Raw genomic sequence first — 25,972 nt, forward strand, 5'->3', positions numbered from 1 at the left:
TCATCCGATCATAACATCATATTCATACAGTCATCCCTCGACCCCTTCGCTTAGATGAAATCGTTGTTTCCAAACCCACCAAATGGATTAGGAGGCCTTCCTCTACCACCTCTTTGTGGTCCATCGCCTGGTCCAAGGGGATCGTATCTAGCGCCTGGCGGAGCTCTACCATTACCACCACGACCTTGTCCTTGTCCTCCAAACAAGGGGTCATCAAACGTAGGATGCATACCACCTCCAAAGCCACCTGGTCCACCGCCTACAAAGCTTCCTCTAAGGGGATCATTCGGCCTTAGTCCAGGAGGGTTCAGATCATTATGACCAATGCCAAATGGAGCTCCCGGTCCAGGAAACTGCGGTGCCATGCCTCGAAGTGGCCTGTTCATGTCATACTCATCGTCAAATCCTGGAGGTGGGAAGTCGCCTGCTGGGACGGGAGGGCGTCGAGGTGCGGCAAGAGGGTCGTCGAATGGATATGGACGGGCTGGCTCGGGAAGACCCGGGTCACGAAGAGGATCTTGACGAGGTTGTCTACGAGCATGACCTTCTTCTCGTTCGTCGTGGGCATCTCTGGCAGCAGCTGACTCTTCGTACCCTTCTTTATGAAGATTCGGGATGAGCTTTTGGATTATGGTTGTCTTGAATTCAGCGGCGAGGTCTGTAGTGTGTTAGTGAGTCTCTAGAAGAGGAAAGATTTTCTGACCCTGAATTCTATGAGGAGAAATGAATAAATCTTTCAGCTTGCCCTCCAAATCTGATCTGTCTTCTTCTCCATCGGCTGTCAGGGTGATGCGTAATGGGAGGGCTGAATTGGAGATGTAGTCCCGAGCTGTGATTTCGAATCTGCTGATTCTCTCATCACCAAGTCCGATTCCCCGAATCTCTGCTTTACCTCCTAAGCGATCCACTTTGATAACATATTCCATGGAAGACTGGGAGTGGGCGTATAAGAAGGAATGTGATGAAGCAGAGGCGTTCCATTTTTCTGATAGACGAGGAGCACGTTGTGCCAATTCTGCTTCTACATGGGTGTCAGCTTTAGTAATAAGCATCTGAAAATGAAGCTTACCATTCTTTTGTTCTTCCCCAAATCCAAGTATACGGAATCCGACTGCTGTCATGCAAGCATGGGTGAAGAGTGATATGGCATCTAGTGAGCTGCTGACGTCGGAACCTGTGTCGCCTTTGGTATGTGTAGGAATGGCATCTGCCATGTGTTTGAGAATACTCTCCGTACTCAGTGGATTGTTCGCCATTCTGTGGTGGATGTTCACAAGCTGTGGCTTGCTCGAGCGTAATGGGTAGATTGATGACGCTCTTGATGGCGGGGTACAGAGTTGAATGCTCTTGATCGCTGTGATGTTCCTAACTTTGGTGATCGCTTGGGAGTCGAATATTGTAGGATCTCTACTGGCAAATAATTGAGATATGTATCGAATGACGATGTGAAGCTATGCTTTTTGGGATATAAGGACGACTGGAGGTAATGGCGGGGTAGATGGCGAAAGCAAACGTTGCCTGGAGCTACAGCCACAAAGCCAAGAATTTCAGTGACGCTAAGTTCTGGGGCAGAATTAAGGTTGCCAGAAAGGCGGTGGGTGGCATTTGACTCCGATTCCGGGTGCGGGGTGGGAGGCAGAAAAATGCACCCCACCAGATGACTGCTCATCGACTGTTGACAAGGTACGATAGAATGAGACGGCACTGAGTCATTTTGCCATTCAGAAATCATTTACATTCCATCACAACTTCCAATTGTTAGAAGGTTTGGTGTGTATTCCCTCGAATAAATAACAACCATCCTCTCTGACATCAGCATTTCACCGCGGACTGATTGTGACTCTTTCGATTGGTAAAAGGCACCGAATCACGACTCCCTCACGAATAATTTCCCGGAGTTTCTTTCAGTAATCTATTACCGCTTCAGTGATTTTTCAACTCAATTCCTCAATCAGTAAACATGCCTTCTCGAGCGGATATCACCTACTTCGGCGCTGGCCCAGCACTCCTGCCAACGAACGTCTTGGAAAAAGCCGCGGAGTCACTGGTAAACTACAATGACACCGGCCTAGGTCTAGCAGAACATTCTCATCGCTCCGAGATTGCTACAAAAGTCCTCAACGAAGCAAAGGCGGATCTCGCCACATTCCTCGACATCCCAGATGACTACGAAGTCCTTTTCATGCAGGGAGGTGGCAGTGGAGAGTTCTCCGCAACGGTATATAACCTAGTCGGCGTCTGGGTCGAGCGGAGGAAGCAAAAGATCTTGAAGGAGCTGGGTATCAAAGACGGAAAAGACATCCCAGAGGATGTCATTTTGAAGGAATTAGAGAAGGCTGTTCAAGAAGAACTTAAAATCGACTACCTGGTTACTGGATCTTGGTCCCTGAAGGCTAGCCAGGAGGCAGCTAGATTGGTTGGCCCTGAATTTGTCAATGTGGTTGCAGATGGGAGAAAAGTGAACGATGGGAAGTTCGGGAAGATTCCCGAGGAGTCTTCATGGAAGTTATCCAAGAACCCAGCTATGGTCTACTACTGCGACAACGAGACGGTCGATGGTGTGGAGTTCCCTGGCTTCCCTGAAGTTCTGAAGCCAAAGGGAAATGACGATGATCTAATTGTGGTTGCGGACATGTCTTCAAATATCCTCTCTCGCCGGATACCCATCAAGAATTTCTCGGTGATCTTCTTCGGGGCACAGAAGAATCTTGGAAGCACTGGTATTACAGTCGTGATAATCAAGAAGAGTCTCCTTCCTCCAGCTGTGGCAACACCTCCTCCAACGCTACTCAGAAAACTTGGTCTACCGATTGGTCCGATTGTCCTGTCCTACGAGACGATCGCCAAGAACAACAGCTTGTACAACACTTTGAGCATATTCGAGTAAGTGACGCAAATATGTTCTCTAGAAACAAGTCAATACTAATCTCAATAGCGTGTACATTGCTGGCCAAGTCCTGAAGAATTCTCTCGCCAACTTCCCCAACAAAGTCGACGACCAAGAGAAGATCGCAAATGAGAAAGCGAAGGCTATTTACGAAGCACTCGAGAGGTACCCAGAGTCATACAAGATCGTACCAGACAAGAGCGCTCGATCAAGGATGAACATCTGCTTCAGAGTCACTCATGTATGGACCTTGCACAACATATCATTTTCTTAAGAATGTGTTTACTGACTTTCGCTTAGCTCGAAAGCGGTGTCGATGACTCAGAGAAGGCCTTCTTGAAAAGTGCTACTGAGCAAGGTCTCACCGGCTTGAAGGGTCATCGAAGTGTTGGCGGTATTCGTGCGAGCAACTACAACTCGATATCCGTTGAAGGAGCGAAGAAGTTGGCAGCCTTTATTGAAAGTTTTGCTAAGAGCCCGAAATAGGGGACTGCTGGTGGGAGTAGCTTGTATTAATGTTTCTTTGGTATATCAAAAGTGAAGCATACATTTTGTTAGGACTGTTTGACGATGTTAAGGGAAGGCAAGCCTCAACAGCATGGTCTATGTTATGGCGAAGACAAAAATTCAACATCACTACTTTCAATTGCCACTTCTTTTCATCAGCGGTTTTATAACAGGTGACGCTTCTTGGACAAATACATTAATATATTTATACAGTTCCCGGAGCCATAGAGAAATAGCTCCTTTCGTCCCGTTCTATCCAGAGATCCAGACGCCGCTATGCCACAAGCAGATGACTGTAACATCCCAAGCCTGCCGTCAAATCGTTCCTTTCGTACACTCTCCGTGAGCTCTAAGCCCATGCTCCCACCAATGCCATTAGCGTTGCTCCGGCAAGCACCGCACTGAAAGCCTCCCACCTTCTCCTGCCTTTCAAGATGCCATAGCTCTTGTCACTCAAGAAATCCTCAGCTAGTAGTTGTACCAGACCCGCGAACAATAGTAGCCCGCTTGAAATTGCGTTCATGAACCCAACCATTAACAATCCCGCCGCACTCTGTGGATCATACAGGTTGTGTACTACCAATCCGATGGCCTGTCCAATCGGCGTGGTAGTTCCGTATGCTAGCACCATAAGCCATGGTCTGGGAGAGTGTGTAGGGAAATTGATTGCTGCGATTCGAGAACCTAGCGCGAGTCCTTCGAATGACTGGTGGAACGCAATTGCGACCAGGAACACTACGAATGGTGGTCCGGTGGCCACTGATACAGCCATACCAATGAATATGCTGTGGAATAAAATGCCGGCTTCGAGCATGAGACACTGGAGGATCTGTCTCTTCTGCTGCTCTTCAGCAGTTAGGGCAGAATGGGGTCCTGAAGACTCAGGCTCAATCTCAGTTTGAGAGCCGGAGAATGCTTCCGCAGTAGGGTCGAGCTCATCAAGATCCAGGTCCGAATCGTTGTCATCCTCGTTCTCGTCGCGGTATTTATTCGACTGTGTTGTAGGTGTTGGTGTCGAAACTGGTAAAGGAGATACACCTGCCACAAGGCCTTCAGAGGCGTCCAAATCGTCCATGGCAATATCTCTTGGCCTGTGATTCAGACCTAGCTTCCCTATCCTTCCGTTCGCTTTCGGCCTCGTTGTCTCTGCTGACCCATTGCCTATGTGGTTATGGCCGTCCTCCCCAGCTGGCACAGCATCCCAAGCTCCTCCATGCGAGTGTGAATGTCCAGCACCCCTCGTCGTCAAGAACATCTCCAATCCCACTACAATCAATGCAGATAGCATGGCGACTAAACCTGCCAAAGCATTGTATCCCTCATTGAAGAAAGCTGGAAGACACGGATCCGTCAGTGAGATGAAGGCTGTTGGGAGCAGGTGTACAAAAGCTGTTGCAATGAGTACTCCAGTTCCGAAATGTTGTGATATGAAGATGAATCTGTTTGGCCCTGCACTCTCCTTGGATGTCCGTCGTGATATCAGGGGAAATCCACAAGCTGTCCGTCCTTTCAGCACAACTCGTTTCCAGTAGCAATTCGGAACAAACCAATTGTGCTCAGGGCCAAGATCAGCACCAGCGCAAAAACATGCGCTGATGTGTTATACGACCCCTTACTGACAGATCCGCATGTTGGTTTGGGTGGATTTTCATCTCGTCGCGCCAACTCTGCTCGTAGGAGTTCTGTTGATATGGCTGACCACGACGGAACTGAAATGTATGTCAGAACCAGTAGGCATAACACGGAATAGTCGGGATCGGAGTAGGACATGTCTTACCTCCTATTGACCCATCGTCACTGATCATGTTTACTTTCGTTTATAGACAGTAACGGGACCGCAGTATCATTGTGCAGTGCCGAGGTCGGTGTGAGTGTAAATTGTTGCTGTGTTCTGCTGGAAGAGGAGTCGGGTAGCGTCGGCACCCCTTGACGTCGGAATATTTAATTCATGCGAACACCGTTCGACTACGGAGTGTCATCCATCAGATCCAAGCAATCTATTTGTCAAAACTGCGTTTGGCGACATCAATCCTGATCTCTAACCCACTCTTGGGCTTATTCTTACTTATTCAGGTTACTTCCCGCGCGCAAGTGACGATGTTGGAGTCGCGTGGTAATCTGGCGGCATCTGTTGGTCTGGACGATGGCTTTCCACTTTTTCCCTTCAGGGCTCCCCGCGCCGCCACCCCTCCATTCCTCTATCTTGACACACAGAAACTTCGGACAGACATATAAGAGCCTCTACTCCAGACCCAGAACAAGACAAGACAACTGAAATCACCAATCTCACCGCTCAATCGACAATCAGAAATCAGCAATCATGGCACCACACGCAAACGGAAGTGTTGATACCAATGCCAGCACTCTCAAACCGACTGCCTCAACTTTCCAACCAGTTGCGGCCCTCGCAGAATCTCAGTACCATGCTACGTCGAGTGCAGGTGCAATTGAGGCAGAGCACAAATATGCAGCACACAATTACCATCCTCTCCCAATAGTCTTTGCTCGCGCTGAAGGCTGCAACGTTTGGGATCCCGAGGGAAAGCAGTACATCGACTTCCTGTCAGCATACAGTGCGGTCAACCAAGGCCACTGCCATCCTGAACTGGTAAAGGCTCTGTGCGAACAAGCAGGACGTCTGACTTTGTCTTCGAGGGCATTCCACAACGATGTATTCCCAAAATGGGCAGAGAAGGTCAAGGATGTCTTTGGTTACGACATGGTTCTCCCAATGAACACTGGCGCGGAAGCAGTTGAGACGGCTATCAAAATTGCAAGGAAATGGGCATACAAAGTCAAGGGCGTCCCACAAGGCAAGGCTCTGATCTTTGGCGTCGCTGAGAATTTCCACGGACGGACGGTAAGGTTTGATTCTGTGACCGCCTGACTCGGTGCTTACTATATTTCAGATGACTGCCGTTACTCTTTCTACCGACCCTGAGTCCCGCGACAACTACGGCCCATACGTTCCAGGAATTGGAGCAATCTGCCCATCTACGAAGAAGCCTATTCGATTCAACAACGTCGCAGACCTCGAAGAAGCGCTTGAGGCACATGGAAAGGAGACCGCCGCTTTCATTGTTGAGCCAATCCAAGGCGAGGCTGGTGTTGTTGTGCCAGCAGACGACTACCTGACGAAGGTCCAGGAACTTTGCAAGAAGCACAATGTTTTGTTGATCTGCGATGAGATCCAGACAGGTATCGGTCGTACAGGGCGCATGTTGTGCTCCCAGTGGGCTAATATCAAACCCGACATGGTTACTCTCGGAAAGGCTATTTCTGGGGGAATGTACCCCGTGTCATGTGTTCTTGGCTCTAAGGAAGTCATGCTTGTCGTCGAGCCTGGAACCCATGGATCAACATATGGAGGTAATCCTTTGGGATGTGCTGTTTCTATCCGTGCTCTCGAGATTATGGAAGAGGAGGATCTCACTGCCCGTGCCGAAGCTCTGGGCAAGATCCTTCGTCAAGGGCTCGAGGATCTGAAGTCTCCCATGATCTCAACCGTCCGAGGAAAGGGTTTACTGAATGCCATTGTCATCGACGAGTCGAAGACTGGTGGTCACTCTGCATGGGATTTGTGCATGCTGATGAAGAGCAAGGGTCTTTTGGTGAGTGCTTTCGAAGTGAATCGCAAGACAGAAACTAATTACTTCTAGGCCAAACCTACCCACCAGAACATCATCCGATTCGCACCACCTTTGGTCATCAGCGAAGAGCAGATGAAGCAATCTCTGAAGATCATTGGCGATGCCATCAAGGAATTGCCAAACCTCAAGGGACAGAAGGAAGACGAGATTATCCCACCTTCTGAGAAGGGCGTCCACATTGGACTGGATATTTAAGTGAAGATACCCAAGTGTTTCTGGTTGGTGCATGACACCTGTTGAGTAAGGGGGGATTGTCGTTTTCATGAAAGCAAAAGGTATATGGCAGGCAGAATGGAAAATGCATTATTAGCCTGGCGGGTCGGCTCTCTTCCTAAGTAGTAAATTGTAGCAACAGGTAGAGGTAGATAGAGCGTAAGCTCCCTCTTAGACACCAAATCTATCAACACAACCTCAAAAGATCATGAATGCACCCAAGTGAATATGAAAGCACGATAGAATGATCAGCTGAATTACTTGGCAGCACATGCTACCTCCATGTGGAAGTGCAGCCTCGTCCCCCACAAGCACCCACAATTCTTTCCACAGCCAATCACTGCCCTATCCAGCCTGCTGAGCGCAAGGCGGCCAAATTCCAACCTGCCACGACCATCAACCACCTTATTAATCGCAGCTGAGCCAAACATCAGCCAACTTTCCTACGAAAACAAGTCTACATCAAATGCAACGAAGTCTTTCAGCCGAACACAACTTATGAATAAAGAACAAACCCCTAAACGAACATGTCACGAAACTACCCAGAAAATACCTCATCCGGACCCCCCTCCCTCTCGGCCTCATCCTCCTGGGTAATGCCCTCTACAGTATCCCACGCCGTGACAGGCCTGCTGCGTAGATTCTCGACCGAGCCTTCGGCTACTAAGAACGGATCGCCTGTACATTCCCCTACATTCGGCGCTACGAGAACAAATCACCACCAAAATGGCATGGACGGCGTGTACACCCCTCCGTATCGAACAGCCTCCCCATTTCAACCACCACCTCTCTACCCTGTCAATTTGAAGGGATATCATTCGAGTACGCCTCAATCAGCGAGGCTATTGAGCAAAGCGCTGGCGGAAGAGATCCGGTTACTGGTACCAGCAAGATTACAGTTATGCGAAGAGTGGAATTTGGTGTACAGTCTCGAGGAGGATGGGGTTAGTCTTGGGACACTGTATAAGAAATGCGATGAGCTGCGAGGATTAAGGAATGGATTCGTGCTGGTTGTGAAAGATGGGGAGGGTGGGGTATGACTCCTCCAGTCTATTAGGACTGCCCCTCTTGTTCTTGCCCTGGGCGATGCGATGCAAGCCAGATATCTAGGACACCGGACTTTATTGCTAACTCGCTCTGACAGTTATTCGGCGCCTATCTGACAGAAGCACCACACACAGCACCGCACTACTTTGGCACAGGCGAATGTTTCCTTTGGCGTGCCTCAATTCTGACAGCAGCCTCCATACCGACACATCTCCCTCCTCCGCCATCAGCAGATACTACCAACGCAGTCCGCAGCACAACAGTCGGAATTGGCTCGCCACGAGCCCCTCCAGATCTCCTCTCTCCAACGTTCCACTCTCAAATGCAAAACCCCACATCACCAGCACAATCCACATCCTCTCTCCTCTCTCCGCTAAACCCACATTTCCCATCCGGGCTCTCGACACCAGAACGCATCCGGTTCAAAGCGTTTCCCTATTCTGGCGTCAACGACTACATGATGCTGTGCGAGACAGGCTTCCTGAGCGTTGGTGGTGGAGACGGCCATTATGGACTATGGCTGGACGATACATTCGAGAAGGGTATTAGCAGTCATTGTCTGACGTTTGGGAATGAGCCGTTGAGCGAGGAGGGAGAGAAGTTTGAGATTCTGGGTGTGGAAGTTTGGACTATCGGGAATTCGTGAAACCTTTTCATGAGAATGGTGGAGCAGGAGGAGGTACATAAAAGCCGGATATTGTGAATACTGACATGGGAGAAAAGGTCTTTTCGGGTTAACATGGTGGGACTTGAGGTGGTGAGAAACATCCTATATTTGGAGGCGGATCGAATGCATGATACCCGGATGAAATATTTGACATTCTTGTGTACATTTGGGATCAGGGGAACAGTACTGGGTTTCATGGAGTAGGGGTGGATTTGGGCGGGTCATGTTTATAGATTTCTTCTCACGCTCGCGCACGCTCTACCCGGCAGAAAGTGAATGAATGGCAATGGTACAAAAGTAAATTCCATCTCAAATTTGCAATAGTAGACATTTGCCAACGAGTTGACTTACTTTCACTAGCCCTTTCGGGCAGGGAACTTACTTAGGGTGAGTGGAAGTCTAGTCGTAAGCGAGTGAACAACGGGCAAAACTCAGATCACGGTGCCTGTCTGGTAAATTGATATGATGCTAGAGGGTTGCTTTACATGGGTCTTGAGTTTGGGTAAGAGTCGTTGCACAATGCTGGAATTCATAGTGTATAACCATTTCTAGGTCTCGCATAAATTCCACGATTTTGCAAACCCTCCATGCTCCTGTGGGAATCACCACTCACTCACTCCGATACAGAGACTTGGACTTTCTCAATGTCTCTGTGCATATTTGGTCTGAGGAGTCTGTACTTGGACCTTATGCTTTCCCTATGAAGGCGAATTGTGCACAATATTAACAGATTATAATCTGCTCGTCTGCTTTTGAGCGTTGAGGTCGCGGATGACGGGCATGATGACCATCTATCATGTCGAAGAAAATAGTGAAGAATAAATAATCTCCCCCCATCCCGCTCCACGCCCACCCAAAAGCAGACAAGGACTCTTGAGTCTCAACAGACGCAAAAGCACACACAACTATCGCCTGTCCTGTAAAGCAAGCCAGCGATGTTATCTATCATATTCAGATTGTCTGTGCGAGGATTCAGGGGTACGGGTAGGGGGGTTTGACATTTGCAGACACTGGACAGGGACCAGTCAGCTCAGCTCAATTGTATGGCAAGTTATCTAGGAGGAGGAATTGGTGATGTGTTGTAGATTGTGATTTTGAATCAGGTGCAGGAGTGAAATTTCTTTGAAATGAATGTGAGGAAAGGTCAGTATGTGTGTTAGTGAGGATATCAATTAAACTGTCTCCCGTCTAGTGCCTTGCGTAGGAAGTATCCTCCGCTCTCTTATCAAACTTCTTTTCTTACCTCCATAGGTAGGAAAATTTTCTGCGGGTTAGTACATCCTTACCCAAAAAGCAAAGTGAGGCTGTGAAGTGCATCAATACCCCGGCCCGGGCCCGCGCCGCGCTCTGTTTACTTGCTCCCCACTCTGAGCATGCATGCCCTCCTAACTAAGCGAGATACGTCCAAACAATGCGATGCAAAACAAGCGACTCAACTCCAGCAGAAGCGAAAGGATTTACATATTTAATCTAATCCTATCCTGTCACATCCTATCCTAACTTGTCAAATCATGTCCTATTCCACCCCTCTATCCATTCGTTCCTCCCTCCCTCATATCCAATCATGAATGTACATGGCAAAGCCGCCTCCCCAAAAAATCGACTAAACTGAAGAGGTATACCCAACACAACCGAACTCCGGAAAAATATCCATGGCGAGGCACGCATCAAGTATGCCAGACCACACGAGTCATTAACATTCATTCAAAATCCTCGAAACGCCATTCGAATCCCTTGAAAGCAAACATATCCTAGGTGTATCTTCTGTTGTTTCGATCCATTTTCTGTTTTTGTTTAATGGGTTTCTTCGTTTATCTGCCCTTGTATTCTGGTTTTCTTGCCATATTCGCCACAGGCGGCGGTCTGTCATCCGCCGGGTATGGAAGCGGCGGTCTTGGTCTGCCGCCAAAGGGCATCCCATTGCCATTTGGGTCCTGGATAGGTGTCTTGGGTGGGAGAGGAGGTGGCTCTACACGAATTGGTTGCTTTGGCGAGAGAGGTTGAGGATGTTCGTCTATGCTTGTGATGGCGATTTTATCCGCTCCGCCTGCGGTGCGATATTCGCTTGGTGTTGGGGCGTGGAAGACCAGACGGTCTACATTGGCGTCTTGGACATCAGGTTTGGAGTTGTGAGGAGAGTGGCGAGAATGATTTTCTGCTGATGACCGCGGTGAGGGGGTTTGCTTGTAGCCGGGTACTTCGAGAGTATCGTGGTTACCGGACTCGTAGGATGGACGGGGAGGCGGACTACGTGCGGGTTGAAAAGGAATTTCGGCCGGTAGTTCCACAGCATTGGGATAAGCTTCTGGGACGTCTGGGAGAGACATATCCTGGTAGCTTCCCATGCCTCCGCCCATCTTCTCACTCTCGAATCGAGCCTTTGCACGAAGGATCTTGGCAAGCTTCGCTGCAGCTTCGATGTTCATTCTTTGGACCTCGCTCTTGCCCAGGTATCGTCTCGTTCCGGTACTGATATCTGCCAGGCGATTCCATTCATTCATACCGAATTCTCCAACACCTATCTCGACATTGAGTCGATAATAATTGTCAATGTTGACTTGGCGTTTAGCGAGACCTTCCCGTACCATATACTGATGTGTCTCCTCACAGCCCTCAATCTTCGAAATGAGCCGTCTTCTGGCTTCTGCAAACTCGCCCATAAATCCTTCATACCAGAGATGAGAGTTGTTATCACTTCCAGAAGGTCGCTTTCCAGTTCCGATGCTCACAAATACACCGATATCTCTGCCTGGCCATTCGTTTACGCAAGCCTCATCAAGTGCGAATGGAGCAGGGTTGTATTGCCCGGCACCCTCATCGATGAACACAGATTGACCAACTTGGATGGGCTTGAATGCTAGACCAGTCGCACTTGTTGCTCTTCCTGCCTGCCAGATCGTACAGTCAAATTCTGGAGAAGGCTCTTTCCGCGAATCGTAGGATCGTAAGATTGCTGGGAGACCACCTTTTGGAGTACCTTGGTAGATTGCGGTAACCGCACTATTCATCGTCAGCTTTGTAGATAGAATTGTGAATGGGCACTAACGTCTTGGTTCTGTTCTCTCGAGTATCATACAGAAGTGCATTTGCATTGCCGTATCTTAATCCCATCAACGGTCTGCTCGTATAGCTTGCAGGACTCCTAGCACTAAAGCTTGCTACACTGGCATTGCTTGCATGACGTCGAGGACCACCACTCCTGTTGAGGGGACTGATCGGGCTGTTAAGGTTGCTTAGTCCTTCAGGCTCCTCCCCATCATTTCCTTCACGCTGGAGTATGGTATGTTCCCTTACGCACTCCCGGATAGCCTCCTCCAGCTTTGAAGCTTTGAATAGTGTTGAGCGATAAGGTATTCCAGCGATCGTTTTATCTGTCTCGAAAACCTTTCTCGTCATCTGCACATAAACTTCTTTGCAAGTCTCCAAATCCAGCCGCAGCCTTCCCAACATAATCGCGATCAAACCTCCAGTTCCCGTGCCAATGATGAGGTCAAAATGGTCTGCCGGTTTTGGAATCTGATCTCGCCGTGGGGCCTTCCCTTCCATCTCAACATATGTTCGGTGCATGAGCTCTTGAATGATAATGAGCATCGAGTAACCCCGCACGCCACCTCCATCTGGGCCTCGTCAGTGCTTTGTGCTGGCGATAAATTTGTGTAATTCTTACCTAGAGATAGAATGCGAAGGGGAGGACCCCTCGTGGTGTCCTTCCGCCGTATTGCGCGACTGGTTTCCATGGTGGGTATGGAGGTAGATTGTTGCGCGGTGCCGTCGAAATCCACAGTCGCTGAGAAACGGCTCCTTCTTCTCTGCGATGTGCTCGCTCCAGGAGCTGAGAGAAAATTCAAGCGCGCCGTGGTGACTGATGTTATGCAATGATGACTGTACTCGTGTTCTTGGCTAAGCTGTGAATGAGTAGGCGGATATTGATTGCGTGTAGGTAGGTAGGAAGAAGTCTAGTATAGTAAGTGAAGTGTGTACGCAAAAGCAGGCAGCTGGGCGACATCACGACCCGACCCACGACGTGCTCATCGAGCGGGCGGCGTATCCTGGCTGCATCGACGTCGACGGCCTGCCCTGGCTGCTGGGGTGGGAGGGCAGGAGGGCAGGAGGGCAAGGCAGGTTGGGAGTGGGAGTGGGAGTGGGAGTTGCCCCGCTCTCTGCTCAGGTTCCCAGACCCAGAGACCCAGAGACCCAAGAGGCCCACGAACGAATGACGATGTGCACAGGGCTGTGCTGCAGCGTATGGACAGGGGATGTTTATTATTGGACAACCTATGGAAGCCATAATAATACTTAAGGTCAGGTAGCCATGCATTTTCCCTTTTGCCCCTCGCCCTCGCCCTCGCCCTCGTACAGGCTCCAGGCTCTTCAGGCTAAGAACCCAAGACGCGATTATTGATATTTTAGGGTTTTCGTTTGCGCTTTTTAGTGCTAGCAATGGCATGATCATTGATCAACCCCGGCGGCCAGTGTTCTCCACAACACCATTGCCTGACACCCGAACGACGAACGACGAACGACCTGACCAAAACTCCCTGAGCTTGCCCTGAACCGGTCCCTGAGCCCTGAGCCCTGAGTTCCTGGCTCTTTTGGGGAGCCTGGATGCCCGCACGGAGCCCGCTCGGGCTAGCCTCTGCTGTGCTGTCTGGCTATGCATTGTTTCTGATCTGACCTGCTCTCTCCTATTGAGTAATAAACAGCTCAGCTCAGTGCAGCCGCAGTTACTGTGCATCTGCCTCTTGTTTCTTTCTTATTTCAGCTGCTCCCCCGCATCTGACATCTCTCTTCCTTTTCTTTTCTTCCCTACCGCTTAATTTGAACCGACACGTCCCTCGTTTATCATGTCACCGTCTTGGCCCTGGTTCTCCCAACACCAACAACTCAAGCCCGAACACGAAATGTCGATTCCCCAGAAATCCCGTTTTGGGAAACGCTTTTGGATCATTGTCGGCTCTGTCCTTCTTGTAATAGCCATCGCACTCGGAGTCGGTCTCGGCGTGGGCCTGACACGCAACAGTGGCGGAGGGGGAGGGGGAGACGACAGCCCTCAACCACCACCGGTCAACAACACCAACGCCACCGAGGGCACGTTCTGGCGGCCCGAAGCCGGTACCTCCTGGCAGATCGTTCTCCAGTATGCTCTCAATGACACCACTCCCGATGTAGCCGTCTACGACATCGATCTTTTCACCAACCCAAAATCCACAATCGACAACCTCCACTCCCTAGGCCGCAAGGTCATCTGTTACTTCTCTGCTGGAAGTTACGAGGATTTCCGACCTGATTCGAAATCTTTCGAAAAGAGCGATTACGGGAAGCCACTAGACGGATGGCCGGGAGAGTGGTGGCTCAATGTCAGCTCGCCCAATGTTCGAGAGATCATGACTACAAGAATTGAACTCGCAAAGACCAAGGGCTGTGATGGTGTGGACCCGGATAACGTGGACGGTTATGACAATGATACTGGCTTCGATCTCACAAAGGAGCAAGCTGTCGATTTCATGACATTTATGGCTATTGAAGCCCACAGCCGGAACATGTCTATCGGTCTCAAGAACTCTGGAGGAATTGTCAATTCCACCCTGCCCATGATGCAATGGCAGGTCAATGAGCAGTGCGTACAATACAACGAATGCGACTCGTTCACGCCATTCATCGAGAACAACAAGCCAGTCTTCCATATCGAATATCCCAACTCGGCTCCAAGGATCAGTTCTGCCGACAATGCGACATTCTGTGATCGATCGACTGACGAAGGGTTCTCAACACTATTGAAGAACATGAATCTCGACAATTGGTATCAGGATTGTTAAATTGTGCATTTATGACTTGGTTAGCAAAAGTTGGCGTCATAATCATTTAATACAAGGTCGTCTGGACATTTCTGTTCAGTCAAATTTGCCTGTCGCTATTCCTTCTCCAACAATGTTTCCAAAACCCAAGGCGCTGTAGTACCTAACAGTCTTCAGTCATTGTCTGACGGTAAGTGTAAAGGACAAATTAGTATGGCCCCATGAGTCTCCAGCCTTCAAGAAACAAGTGTGGTTCAAATTGAAGCCCGACTTTAGGTTATCGTTGTAAAAACTTTACAACGATAACCTAATGTCACTGAAACACGGAGCCAATAGTCGATCATGTCCACTTAATCATTTAGAGCTCGACATGTGAACTTTACTCTTGTGTATCTACGATCTGAGTTTGTCTTTGATAGTACGAGTACGAGTGTGTTTGAAGATGGATAGGTCGGAAGCTTCACAACATACGTGATTCGCTTGAAGGTAGAGTGGGCGCGAAGGAGGCTAGGCTGAGCTGTTTGAGATGGGGCCGAAAATGACGGGCACTTTCCTAGGCAGATTAACACAGCCTGTGAAACATCACGGGATAACCATTTGAAGAGATGGCGAGGCAAAAATTGCCTCGTTCCAAAAGCGCAGCATGTTGGGTTAGCTGTGTCTTGAGGCTGTGTCTGCTCAGCCAGTCAGGGTTCCGAGGGCTGAGTCGCTAAATGACCAATCAACATCGCTTCTTCAGGACATGACAACCTCACCTTCATCAAAGGCAGATGAGCTGTTTGTTGAATCAAAGCCGATACCATTCTTTACATCACAAAGAAGTGGCGCTCCATTATTGGCGTGACTTCACATAGCCCTCGGCAGACTCATTAGGTCTTCTTTGAAAGTCATTCACCCGCGTCGTTCAGACAACTCTCCCGAACAGCTTCGGTATAAGAGCTTACCTCGCTCACCAAGTCACTTCTTCATAACAACAACACGGACATAAACACCACGAGCTATAACTACTCGTGACTCCACAACTACACTCACATCATATGTCACATCGCTCAACTATCGTCATGCCTACAGGATCAGCATGGGGTCTCCAGCCGGAGCCAACTCCATCTCGCTCCATCTTTGGCTCTATCCGCAAACTGGGTCGCAGATCAAGCAACGTATCCCAGCGATCCACAAAGTCAACACACAGCGCCAACTCAGATCTCAACTCACCCACAACTCCAACTTTCAGAGGCCCAGGCGATTTGAACCCTTTCGCAGATAGAGACGACGCCGCAAGACGGAGAAGCCCAAGTCCTCTCGCCAACCCCTCTCCAGCAACAAGACGCCCAGATCGTCCAGGCATGAACGCCTTCACAGTTCCATCAAACGAACCGCCGCCAGCATACACACCCTCCCCAACAGTCCAATCAGGACCAACAGTCGGTTCTCAAGTCCCCGAACTAGCAGCCCCAATTCCACCTCAAGCATCCATCCCCGCAGCCGCTGCCCCCACAACCGGCACCGGCGAAGATCCCTACTCCTTCCTCGGCACCTTCGACACCACCTTGCTAATCGACGACTCCGGCTCCATGGCCGGCCGCTCCTGGCGTGAAGTCGGCCAAGCAATCTCCACCATCGCCCCCATCGTCACCAAACACGACGAGGACGGCATCGACGTCTACTTCATGAACCACAAGTCGACCAACCCGGGCATGCCATCAGAGGGTATCGCTCCCGGCGGGTACAGAGGCATCAAGCGTGCCGCCACCGTCCACGAGATCTTCGAGCGCGTGAGACCGTATGGTGGAACGCCGACGGGTACTCGTGTCCACAATATCCTGAAGCCGTATCTCGCTAAAGTCGAGAGCGAGATGGCTGCTGGGAGGGAGATGAAGCCGCTGAATCTGATTGTGCTGACGGATGGTGTGCCGTCGGATGATGTTGAGAGTGTGCTGCTTTCGGCGGCGAAGAAGCTGGATAAGCTGGATGCGCCGCCGTTCCAGGTCGGTGTGCAGTTTTTCCAGGTGGGTAATGAGGAGGGTGCGAAGGAGGCGTTGGAGGAGCTGGATGATGGCCTGTCCGAGTTGGTTGAAGGCGGCGTCCGCGATATCGTGGATACGGTCACTTGGACAGGCGGTAGGAGCTCGAGCGATGGTGGTATCGGTCTCACAGGCGACGGAATTCTTAAGGCCGTGCTTGGCGCTGTCGTGAAGCGACTCGATCGTAGACGTGCCAGCGGAGAGGTGCGCAGACGTTAAGAGTTTCTTGGTGGTTTGGTCGATTTTTCGCTTCTCTGTACGATAGTGCCCTTTGGTGTGTACATTTTCTCATTGGCGTTCTTGGCTTGGCGTTTCTTTACAAGGGATTCTTGAAAGGGGAATAGACAAAAGATACCCGGTACTACATTAGAATATGTCAGTTGCATGATCTTTGAGGATTATCTTCGGTTATGGTAGTGACATTGTAAACAAACATTCGTGCTAAAATAAGCGAGGTGATGTCTTGACAACTACCCCTACAACTGCTTCTTGATAGAACTTCGCTTACGAGCAGCAAGAATAAGCTGAAACAGTCATATCTTCATTTAATCATTGGCGCCGAGTACTTTGCCTTGAAACCGTATCTGCTTCTCATTGCTTAAAATGCCTTCCGTAATGTCTCAGCAGGCACATTGACTGCCGTGTAACTCACAGCATAGTAAGGACACCGTCTATTCACACCGCCCTTCTTTGATTGTTGGACTATGATCATCTAGTGTGGTCTACACCATATCTTGTTCTGGAAGCTCCGGGATAGATGACTCTGAAATGAGGCACAAGAGTGGGTATTCGCATTTTCGGTGGCTGCTAAGACTAAACTATTCAATACATACCTACACAAACGATATGTACTCCCTCCAAATCCAACCCCAAACCTGCTCACATCGCGCCCAATGTTTTCAAAGCTTCACGTAACTCCCTCACAGCGGTATCCGCATCCTCGAAATTCAGTGCTGAGATAGCCCATCGACAGTGCTTCTGCGCTTTGGAAATAGATTGGTCGTCCGTAATCAACTGCGTCTTCTTTGGTGCTGGTGGGTCTGGTGGTGGCGGATTGTATCTTTGTGCTTGTGGAGGCGGTGCTTGGTATCTTGGTTGTTGGGGTTGGGGAGGAGGAGGTGCGTAATTTGTTGGTTGCTGGGCGTGGGGCTGTGAGAACGTCGGTGGAGGGCTTTGGGCTAGGCCCTGGCGGTAGAAATCTTGAGGAGCGTTCGATGGCTCGTCCGGGAGGGTTGGAGGTGGAAATGATTCAAAATCCGGTGAGCGTTGGGTGCCTGGTTGACTGGTAGGCTGCTCAGGTAGATCTAAATCTCCGCCTGGAGGTGCTGATGGATGGTCGGGAAGACCTAAATCAAATGCATCTGCTGATGGTGCTGTTTGCAGGGTTGGATCTTGGGCCTCAGATGTGAAGGTGGGTACTTCTGGAAAGTAACCTCCGCCAACAGACCCGTCTCTTTCGTTTGGTGAGGGCTCCATGGGAGAGACGTTATCATCCTTGACTGCAGAGTAAGGAAACCCATCCTTGGGATATGGCTCAAAAGTGGAGGTCGGTCCTGGGGATCCACGAGCAGATGCTTGTGCGGATGGCTGGGCGGAGGGATGTAGCGACTGGTTAATCGAGGACTGCCTTGCAAGCTTTGGCTCGACCTGAAATTGCTCATCAGGGACCTCTTCGACAGATGGTTGTTTGGAAGACTCTTCAAGTTGCAAAACTTCTGGATCATTGGGGTCGAGTGGAGGTAACGTCTCTTCCGCAGGCTCTATCTTGGGATTCGACTCATTGGGATCCTTTCCTTCTTTTAAAGCTCTCATTATCCGAATCGCATTCCACTTCGCATACTTGATCTTGGCCGTTGTATCTGCGTCTGGCGATCCCCATATATTCACGAGCTCAAGGAAGGTTGCAGCCGCCTGGAAAGTATCCGCGGTTTGCCTGAAGGTGTCAGAGTAAACACACTATGCTCTGTGGATTGCCTACTTTGTTACTGCATTGGCCTTGACCGTCCTATCTGCTCGGAAGAATGTTTCCAACCCAAAGTGTTCAACATATGCTTGACCAGCCGTATCGTCTACGATCGCATCGTTTGTAGCATTGTCGGCTTTGATCTGAATTGGATCAGCCCCCGCCAAGCGATGCCAGCGAAGCTGAGTCTCACCTGTTCGAGCTTGTCCATCAATGTCGTTGTATACTGTAGCGTCTCTGCATCGCCATTATGTAGTCCCTTCAAAAGTATTTGATTGACGATCCAGTATTCGCCTCGGTTCATCAGCTTCAGCTGCTCGCGGGGTCACAGGCAACTTACACCAGTAAGCTATAACGGGCTTCGCAGTCTCTAGCTGGGAAGCTCTAATGATAAACCTAGAAAGATCTGCCGCCTTCAATTTGGCGGGTATGTTGACAGCCATGATTGTAAGGTCGACGAGTAGGTAGCTTCGAAGGTTAGGACCTGGACTTGATCGTGGTTTATGGGCACGCTGTAGCTCAAGACATTGGATGCTTTTGAGCTTCCCCGCAACCACGGGCTTGGGTTTTTCCGCCCGCTTCAACCTCCCAATCCAGACCGAACCACTGGCACACTAAGACAGACCAAATCACCTGCAGGCCCCTTCGCCTGCAGATTAAGTCTAAAATCCTACATGTACATGCACATCGCTCTCCACAAACAGACATTTGCGTTGGTAACGAGGGGTGTTGAGTGTGAGAGAGTGTGAGAGAGTGCGTGCATGAGAAAAGAAAGGAGTAGCGAGAATCCCAGGTTCTGGCCGCCACAGATTGGGCTTGGGCTGGAGCTTAGGAGACGTCAGAGTTTGCTGCTGCTGCAGTAGACTCAACTCAACTTCACCTATACTTCTAGGCGCAAGAATGTCAACTAGGACGTCCCAAAGGTATGCACAAATTTAGGCTCTTTCCTGACAATTTCGTCCCATCTCTGGTTCTGCTAGATGCATATTGACTAACGGTGTATCGTTCAATATAGGAGAGATTATCACATTGTTGTCTTAGGCGCGGGTGTGTAACCTCCCCCTTATTTTTGGAACTTCAGGAGGTGGACGTCGCAGCGGCTGACTGCAATCTCTGCAATTCTAGGCGGAGTGGGCAAAAGTTGCCTCACAGGTACTGCCCCGCCCAAGTAAACAATAAACATAGGAGAAAGCTAATACCTCGAAGCCCAATTCGTCCAGAATGTGTGGATCGAGAGCTATGATCCGACTATTGAGGATTCATATCGGAAACAGATCGAAGTTGATGTGAGTGATGTGCTTGCCAAGAAGTGGATAGACGACCCCGAAACTAAATTCTGCTGCAGGGCCGCCAATGCATGTTAGAGATGTAAGAAGACCCCGACGATTTACGAAACACTAGACTTACGGTTTACTTAGATTAGACACTGCTGGTACAGAACAGTTCAGTAAGTTCATGATCCCAAAGCATAACATCACGTGATATTACTTTTTGCTAACAGATCGTCAGCTGCGATGAGGTAAGAAAAGTCCCGGACAGGTCGGTCATATGTGATACTAATGTCGACAATATAGAGAGTTATACATGAAGACTGGACAGGGATTTCTCCTCGTCTTTTCCATCACGAGCCAGAGCAGTCTAGCCGAGCTTTCAGAACTCCGAGATCAGATCATCCGAATCAAGGACGATGAGAATGTCCCTATCGTTATTGTAGGAAACAAGTCGGATTTAGAGGAGGATCGTGTAGTGACTAGGTCGCGAGCCTTTGCTGTGTCGCAGAGCTGGGGAAATGCACCATATTATGAGACATCCGCAAGGAGGAGGGGTAAATTGGTCCTGGACAGCTTTGAGAAACACACGCTAATGGAGAACAGCTAACGTGGACGAAGTGTTCGTGGATCTATGTAGGCAAATCATAAGGAAAGATAACACGACTAGCTCGAGTTTGGAAGAAGAGTATCGTAAGAGACGCGGCCACGACAAACATGGCCGAGGGCCTAAAGGTCCTAAATCCGGTTCCAGTAGACATGGACACGGGCATGGTCATGGGGGAAGAAAGCATTGCATTATATTATGATGACATTTGGGCCGTTTTCGATCGAAGTGTGATGGAGGTTATGGGGCTGAAGTCAAGCTCTGGATGGAAGGGCGTACTGGGCGGCGCTAGGCATTCTTGTTCAAAATTGAAGGGAACATTGGAGTGGCGTTTTTGCATGGGTATGGCGGAGTGTGCAAAATAGACTTTCCGATCTTGCAGGATATTCTCATATCCTCAAATTGATCTGGGATTTGTTTCGAGATAGATACAGGCCACAAAACTTCTTGTGATGGAGTGTGGAAGGAGAATCATTAGACCGTTGGTACAGCGATATGGACCTTTGTTGTATATAAGCGAGACAATCTGGAACTGTCAGAAATTAAGTTGGCTATGGTTCAAGACTTCGACTAGCCTGCTCTGCCAATACCTTTGCGGCTTGTACATATGGCTATGCTCGACTTACATCGTCCAAGTTTTGCTTCTTGAAGAAGACAATATTCACCAGTTGCATGGTTTTGAAGCAAGACCTCCAATATGTTTAATCAGTTGTATCAAAAACCTGAATATCCATGGAAGTCGTTCAAAATACGTGCTCAGCTCCTTGAATGAACAGCGAAAGCTGTTTGCCATTTACATCCATACCCCAATCATTTCTAAACAGAGTTTGGTCGTCTCTCCGATCTGATTGTCTGGCGTCTTCTCAGGACTCTGCTGAGATAATGTTTCTGGAGCATATTTAGGCTCAGCCCTTGGAAAGTACTAAACAATGCGTTCGAGAATCGACATATATTGAGGTAAACATCAGATAAGTGATATTCGTGTGGCAATTCTTCGGGCGCTCGACCTCAGAATCTCCCTCTCTCTTCCCCGCCATCGGCTTTTGCTAGGGTTCTAATGTGATGATCAGTGGGTTGATATCTCGCAGCATAAAAAGAGTCTTGCACTGAATGACAGTCCAGTCTGTAACCTTTTCCTGCACAAAACCTCTAGAGGAAAAAAAGACTTCAATACAATTCGACGGGGGCCGTTCCCGAAATGAGACTGGTCTGTAGTGCTGCTACAATTTCCCAAATATGGACTTTTCCAAAGGTTTCATCCCATTAGGTAACAAAGAATTTCTTTATTATATGACACTCAGTGGGACTTTTACATTAGTATGTTTCTATACACCCATTTCGTGTGCAGCATTTCCTAACTTCTAAATTCTGACAATCTTGGCCGAAGTGGCATGGTAACTATGATCAACTTACAATTGAAACAACAAGTGAAGCAGTAGGAAGTCACAAACTATTTAAAGGAAACTTCTTCTTGGAATACAAGATTTGTTTACAGAATTCGCTTCATCTACAATGAAACTGACATTCCACTTCGGCTTGCGTCGGAGATCCACTTAATTATGTAACCGAGGTGTCGGTTGGGCAAAGCGTGGGGAGAGCCGCTCCCATCCCTCAGTTGCGTCAATATTGGAGCTTCATTGTATCTCCACAACAATACTGCACACAAAATGTCTGGATTAAGGATTCTTGTACCCGTGAAGAGAGTTATAGACTATGCGGTATGTATTACATCGAATCCCTTCCTATGTCCAATTGAAGCTGTCGGACAATTCTCCTCGATAACTTTCTCCATCGCGAGCCAAATGCCAACCTCGAGCAAGAAGCACAGCTAATATTTCTTCAAGGTCAAACCCCGAGTCAATAAGGCCCAAACAGCGGTCGAGACCGCGGGCGTAAAACATAGCATGAACCCTTTCGACGAACTGTCAATCGAAGAATCAGTACGCATCCGCGAGAAGAAGACCTATCCCTCTGGCGTCGAAGATATCCTCGCCTTCTCATGCGGCCCTCCCAAAAGCGCCGACATTCTCCGCACAGCCATGGCCATGGGCGCTGATCGCAGTATACATGTCGAAGTGAAAGAAGGGGAGGAGCCAGAGCCACTTGGCGTAGCTAAGATGCTGAAGGCTGTGGTGGAGAAGGAAAAGATCAACCTGGTTTTCCTCGGCAAGCAGAGTATTGATGATGATGCTGGGCAGACGGGACAGATGCTAGCGGGCTTGTTAGGCTGGGGACAGGCGACGCAAGCCAGCAAGGTCAGTTTTGATGGGGATGGAAAGGGTGTTACAGTTGAGAAGGAGGTAGATGGTGGAACGGAGACCGTGAAGGGCGTGTTGCCTATGATCATCACTGCGGATTTGAGATTGAACGAGCCACGGTATGCGAGTCTGCCGAATATCATGAAGGCGAAGAAGAAGAAGATTGAGAAGATGGCTCCCGGGGATCTTGGGGTGGACGTTGGGAAAAGGCTGAAGACTTTGAAAGTCATTGGTATGTTGATCTATTCCCGGCAAGGGTCCTGTCATCTGTGATAAGTGCTAATATATGGATAGAACCTCCTCCAAGGCAAGGTGGCGGAAAGGTTGAAGATGTTGATGGTATGATTGCAAAGCTGAAGGAGCTTGGCGCTATCTAGACATCGTGTATCACAATATAGAGAATTGTAAATATGAACACACTGGTTCTAGGCCTGGTGACCCTCTTCCTATGCTTCTTTTATTTCCTTTGTGCGGATGAAGCAGGATATATCCATGCCTCAGTGGTCTTTGATACGAAAGATGTCCCAAACCCATGCGCTCCGAGATCGCATTAGGGAAATACCACCGAAAGTCTGTTGGCAAAAGCCATATTTCAACAGCGGTTCATCTAGTCATCAATGCCATGCTAGGACTCACGGCACATCACGAACAGCTCTTTATTATTAGGTTGATTTGCACCCTTGAAACACCATGTCTGTTCCAGCTAGGTGGGGTACCCCTCCAACATTTCTCGCAAACGAACCGTTCACAACCGCAAGCTCAAGACAATAAAATAAATAAGACACAGAGAAGACCTACCCCTCTCCTCTCTCGCCTCTCTTGTCATTCACCAATCGCGAATCCATACCCTAACAACTTTCAAGAAGTCATACGCTTTCTATTTCATATCTTGCCACACCCGGATAACATAACAGAGCCGCCCCAGGAGCAAGATGGGTAAACCCCGTATGATAATACTGATCCGCCATGCGCAATCGGAAGGCAATAGTGAGTTGTACATCCATCTCTGTGTCCCCTATCTCTCCCAAGTCCAATCTCTTCTGCGAATTCCAGGGTGTTGTCCGCCCGTATCTGCAGCGCCTATACACCAAACCCCACTAACGCTGTCAGAAAATCGCGACATCCACCAAACGATCCCCGACCACAGAGTGAAGCTAACATCCGATGGCTGGACACAAGCCCACGACGCAGGTCGACGTCTGCGAACCCTCCTACGCGCAGACGACACTCTGCATTTCTTCACGTCGCCCTACCGGCGAACGCGGGAGACCACGGAAGGCATCCTGTCCACGCTCACATCCGACGAGCCCTCCCCGAGTCCATTTCCCAGGCATTCTATAAAGGTTTATGAGGAGCCGCGACTGCGAGAGCAGGACTTTGGAAACTTTCAGCCATGTTCGGCGGAGATGGAGAGAATGTGGCAGGAGAGAGCGGATTATGGGCATTTCTTCTACAGAATCCCGAATGGCGAGAGCGCTGCGGACGCATATGATCGTGTTAGTGGGTTTAATGAGAGTCTTTGGAGACAGTTTGGAGAGGATGACTTTGCTTCGGTTTGCATCTTGGGTATGGCCATTTGCGACTTTCATGGACGATCAAATGCTAATTGCAGCAGTCACCCACGGTCTCATGAGCAGGGTCTTCCTCATGAAGTGGTATCACTTCAGCGTTGAATACTTTGAAGATTTACGGAACGTCAACCACTGTGAATTCCTCATCATGCGCAAAAAGGAGGATTCTGGGAAGTACATTCTGGAGAATAACCTGCGAACATGGTCTGAACTCAAGCGCGAGCGTCTCGCCGCTGCTGCTGCAAAAGAGAAAGCCTCCCCCTCAAGGACAGGGACAGCCAGCACGCCCGTATCAGAGAAGGATAAGGAGAAAGAGAAGAAACTTCTTGCGGCAAGTACTGATGGAGCGTCAGCAGTAGCGACCTCTCTAACCACCGTTCCAGTGAGGAAGAAATGGGGAGGTTGCCCAAATGGCTGCGACCATGGAAAGCACTACTACAAGAAGGAGAATAGCATGCATGCTATGCAACTCAACGGACGCCCTTCACCAGCCAACTCTCCTCATGCTCCCTCGAACGATACCCTTCAGTTCCGTCGCCCGGCGGCTAGACGTTGGCAGAGCTCTAGCGAGGAAGACGAGGATGATCCAAGGGGAAGGGTCGGGGCACCGTTTCAAGTGGACGTGAAGAGAAGTTTGGACGATAAAAGGAGTTTGGACGATATCGTCTCAAGTCCTGATGGGACGCCATCCTTCATCTCTGTAGAAGATAGGATGCGCAATCTCATTAGATCGCCCAACAATGATCGTCTGCTTGTAACAGCAGGGCGTGACTTTGGCGGCTCAGCAAGCGGGAACACCTCGCAAGCAGGAAGCGATACTGAATTCTCGGCTGAAGAAGATACGAGGAAGCGTTTAGCAAAGGGGAGGAGCGTTGGCACCAAAAGCCTGAGTGCTGGCGCGGTTCACGGAGGTGCCTCCGGGAATGGGGATATCAAGAGCCAGGTTTCCATGAGCCAGTTGAGAAAGTTGAGAGAGGACACCAGTATGGCACGTGGGGCTATGGCAGATGCCTTGGGTGATCAGAGTGATGTTGGCAGTGATGCTGGGAGTGAGGCTGAGCCAGATATCTTGGAGGAATTGGAGAGGGAGGAGAAGCAGGACAAGAGCATCAAAGGGAGTGTTTATTAAGCGAAGCGAGGTTCAGAGGCTTGGGAGTGAGAGAGCTCGAGAGCAAATGCTTTCATGATTCTCGAGTCTATGATGACTAGATCCTATGATTTTCCATTGAAATTGAGCAATCGCATAGCTTTGGAGTTTATTTTCGCAATCATATTTTCCCTCCATTCTGGACACTGCAACCAGACTTGATCTTGACTGGCGAGCTACTGGTGTTAAGTGACAGGTCAAAAAACGCCGGATTCCTGCAGGGATTTTGCAAGTGCCTGCGCCGCCTGGGCGGTTCCCCACATGAACATTACGAGGTTACCTCTCCCCTTTCAGACGTCCATCACCAGCGCTCGCTATGATTCTTCAATAATTTACAATTGCGCCAAATGTCTTGTCCCGTCGGCCTCGAT

General features: G+C 49.4%; 12 protein-coding genes across 13 annotated transcripts; 8 read left to right on the plus strand and 4 right to left on the minus strand.

Annotated features, from left to right (window-relative positions):
- Positions 1-50: 50 nt before the first annotated feature.
- On the minus strand, positions 51-1,256 carry ONS95_009838 (uncharacterized protein; the record flags this gene model as incomplete). The annotated part of the gene is made up of 3 exons (XM_058503399.1): positions 51-658; positions 704-1,021; positions 1,070-1,256. 3 exons carry the CDS (start codon positions 1,254-1,256, stop codon positions 51-53), a joined length of 1,113 nt encoding a protein of 370 aa, XP_058360111.1.
- Positions 1,257-1,674: 418 nt separating this feature from the next.
- On the plus strand, positions 1,675-3,534 carry SER1 (Phosphoserine transaminase). 2 transcript variants are annotated; one of them, XM_058503400.1, is made up of 2 exons: positions 1,675-3,128; positions 3,188-3,534. In XM_058503400.1, the coding sequence occupies exon 1, from the start codon at positions 1,961-1,963 to the stop codon at positions 2,885-2,887; it is 927 nt and encodes a 308-aa protein (XP_058360112.1). In that variant the 5' UTR covers positions 1,675-1,960; the 3' UTR covers positions 2,888-3,128; positions 3,188-3,534. The 2 variants fall into 2 exon arrangements, with proteins under 2 accessions (XP_058360112.1, XP_058360113.1); XM_058503401.1 differs by having other exon boundaries at positions 1,675-2,883; positions 2,936-3,534.
- A 209-nt stretch (positions 3,535-3,743) lies between these two features.
- ONS95_009840 (uncharacterized protein) lies at positions 3,744-5,199 on the minus strand (the record flags this gene model as incomplete). The annotated part of the gene is made up of 3 exons (XM_058503402.1): positions 3,744-4,891; positions 4,942-5,103; positions 5,172-5,199. 3 exons carry the CDS (start codon positions 5,197-5,199, stop codon positions 3,744-3,746), a joined length of 1,338 nt encoding a protein of 445 aa, XP_058360114.1.
- Positions 5,200-5,714: 515 nt separating this feature from the next.
- On the plus strand, positions 5,715-7,456 carry CAR2 (ornithine aminotransferase; the record flags this gene model as incomplete). The annotated part of the gene is made up of 3 exons (XM_058503403.1): positions 5,715-6,254; positions 6,304-7,005; positions 7,054-7,456. 3 exons carry the CDS (start codon positions 5,715-5,717, stop codon positions 7,237-7,239), a joined length of 1,428 nt encoding a protein of 475 aa, XP_058360115.1. The 3' UTR covers positions 7,240-7,456.
- Positions 7,457-7,507: 51 nt separating this feature from the next.
- Positions 7,508-9,274, plus strand: OXR1 (oxidation resistance protein 1). The gene is made up of 2 exons (XM_058503404.1): positions 7,508-8,291; positions 8,402-9,274. Exons 1-2 carry the CDS (start codon positions 7,785-7,787, stop codon positions 8,948-8,950), a joined length of 1,056 nt encoding a protein of 351 aa, XP_058360116.1. The 5' UTR covers positions 7,508-7,784; the 3' UTR covers positions 8,951-9,274.
- A 1,508-nt stretch (positions 9,275-10,782) lies between these two features.
- On the minus strand, positions 10,783-12,708 carry ONS95_009843 (uncharacterized protein; the record flags this gene model as incomplete). Its single annotated transcript, XM_058503405.1, has 3 exons — positions 10,783-11,971; positions 12,018-12,588; positions 12,639-12,708. 3 exons carry the CDS (start codon positions 12,706-12,708, stop codon positions 10,783-10,785), a joined length of 1,830 nt encoding a protein of 609 aa, XP_058360117.1.
- Positions 12,709-13,291: 583 nt separating this feature from the next.
- ONS95_009844 (uncharacterized protein) lies at positions 13,292-14,795 on the plus strand. Its single transcript, XM_058503406.1, has one exon. It carries the CDS (start codon positions 13,816-13,818, stop codon positions 14,785-14,787), a length of 972 nt encoding a protein of 323 aa, XP_058360118.1. The 5' UTR covers positions 13,292-13,815; the 3' UTR covers positions 14,788-14,795.
- On the plus strand, positions 14,796-17,150 carry ONS95_009845 (uncharacterized protein). The gene has a single exon (XM_058503407.1). It carries the CDS (start codon positions 15,804-15,806, stop codon positions 17,004-17,006), a length of 1,203 nt encoding a protein of 400 aa, XP_058360119.1. The 5' UTR covers positions 14,796-15,803; the 3' UTR covers positions 17,007-17,150.
- Positions 17,151-17,666: 516 nt separating this feature from the next.
- On the minus strand, positions 17,667-19,193 carry ONS95_009846 (uncharacterized protein; the record flags this gene model as incomplete). Its single annotated transcript, XM_058503408.1, has 4 exons — positions 17,667-18,720; positions 18,766-18,893; positions 18,944-19,044; positions 19,091-19,193. The coding sequence occupies 4 exons, from the start codon at positions 19,191-19,193 to the stop codon at positions 17,667-17,669; spliced, it is 1,386 nt and encodes a 461-aa protein (XP_058360120.1).
- Positions 19,194-19,572: 379 nt separating this feature from the next.
- On the plus strand, positions 19,573-21,258 carry RSR1 (Ras- protein rsr1). Its single transcript, XM_058503409.1, has 9 exons — positions 19,573-19,673; positions 19,766-19,797; positions 19,876-19,902; positions 19,957-20,036; positions 20,096-20,118; positions 20,169-20,197; positions 20,260-20,269; positions 20,325-20,575; positions 20,625-21,258. Exons 1-9 carry the CDS (start codon positions 19,651-19,653, stop codon positions 20,825-20,827), a joined length of 678 nt encoding a protein of 225 aa, XP_058360121.1. The 5' UTR covers positions 19,573-19,650; the 3' UTR covers positions 20,828-21,258.
- A 1,034-nt stretch (positions 21,259-22,292) lies between these two features.
- On the plus strand, positions 22,293-23,156 carry ONS95_009848 (uncharacterized protein; the record flags this gene model as incomplete). Its single annotated transcript, XM_058503410.1, has 2 exons — positions 22,293-22,343; positions 22,470-23,156. 2 exons carry the CDS (start codon positions 22,293-22,295, stop codon positions 23,154-23,156), a joined length of 738 nt encoding a protein of 245 aa, XP_058360122.1.
- Positions 23,157-23,815: 659 nt separating this feature from the next.
- ONS95_009849 (uncharacterized protein) lies at positions 23,816-25,583 on the plus strand (the record flags this gene model as incomplete). The annotated part of the gene is made up of 3 exons (XM_058503411.1): positions 23,816-23,870; positions 23,994-24,449; positions 24,499-25,583. The coding sequence occupies 3 exons, from the start codon at positions 23,816-23,818 to the stop codon at positions 25,581-25,583; spliced, it is 1,596 nt and encodes a 531-aa protein (XP_058360123.1).
- Positions 25,584-25,972: the final 389 nt, after the last annotated feature.

The sequence above is a fragment of the Cadophora gregata genome (genome assembly GCF_030347475.1).
Source record: "Cadophora gregata isolate MNR1 chromosome Unknown scaffold_4, whole genome shotgun sequence".
NCBI lineage: Eukaryota > Fungi > Ascomycota > Leotiomycetes > Helotiales > Ploettnerulaceae > Cadophora > Cadophora gregata.

Bases quoted from the DNA above. Each gene is read 5' to 3' on its own strand.
- ONS95_009844 (XM_058503406.1), top strand. From the start codon at position 13,816: ATGTCACCGTCTTGGCCCTGGTTCTCCCAACACCAACAACTCAAGCCC.
- OXR1 (XM_058503404.1), top strand. From the start codon at position 7,785: ATGTCACGAAACTACCCAGAAAATACCTCATCCGGACCCCCCTCCCTC. The intron at 8,292-8,401 runs GTATGACTCCTC...TCGCTCTGACAG, and splicing joins TGAAAGATGGGGAGGGTGGG to TTATTCGGCGCCTATCTGAC.
- SER1 (XM_058503401.1), top strand. From the start codon at position 1,961: ATGCCTTCTCGAGCGGATATCACCTACTTCGGCGCTGGCCCAGCACTC. The intron at 2,884-2,935 runs GTAAGTGACGCA...TAATCTCAATAG, and splicing joins AACACTTTGAGCATATTCGA to CGTGTACATTGCTGGCCAAG.
- ONS95_009845 (XM_058503407.1), top strand. From the start codon at position 15,804: ATGTCACATCGCTCAACTATCGTCATGCCTACAGGATCAGCATGGGGT.
- RSR1 (XM_058503409.1), top strand. From the start codon at position 19,651: ATGTCAACTAGGACGTCCCAAAG. The intron at 19,798-19,875 runs GTGTGTAACCTC...CTGCAATTCTAG, and splicing joins CATTGTTGTCTTAGGCGCGG to GCGGAGTGGGCAAAAGTTGC. The intron at 20,576-20,624 runs GTAAATTGGTCC...AATGGAGAACAG, and splicing joins GACATCCGCAAGGAGGAGGG to CTAACGTGGACGAAGTGTTC.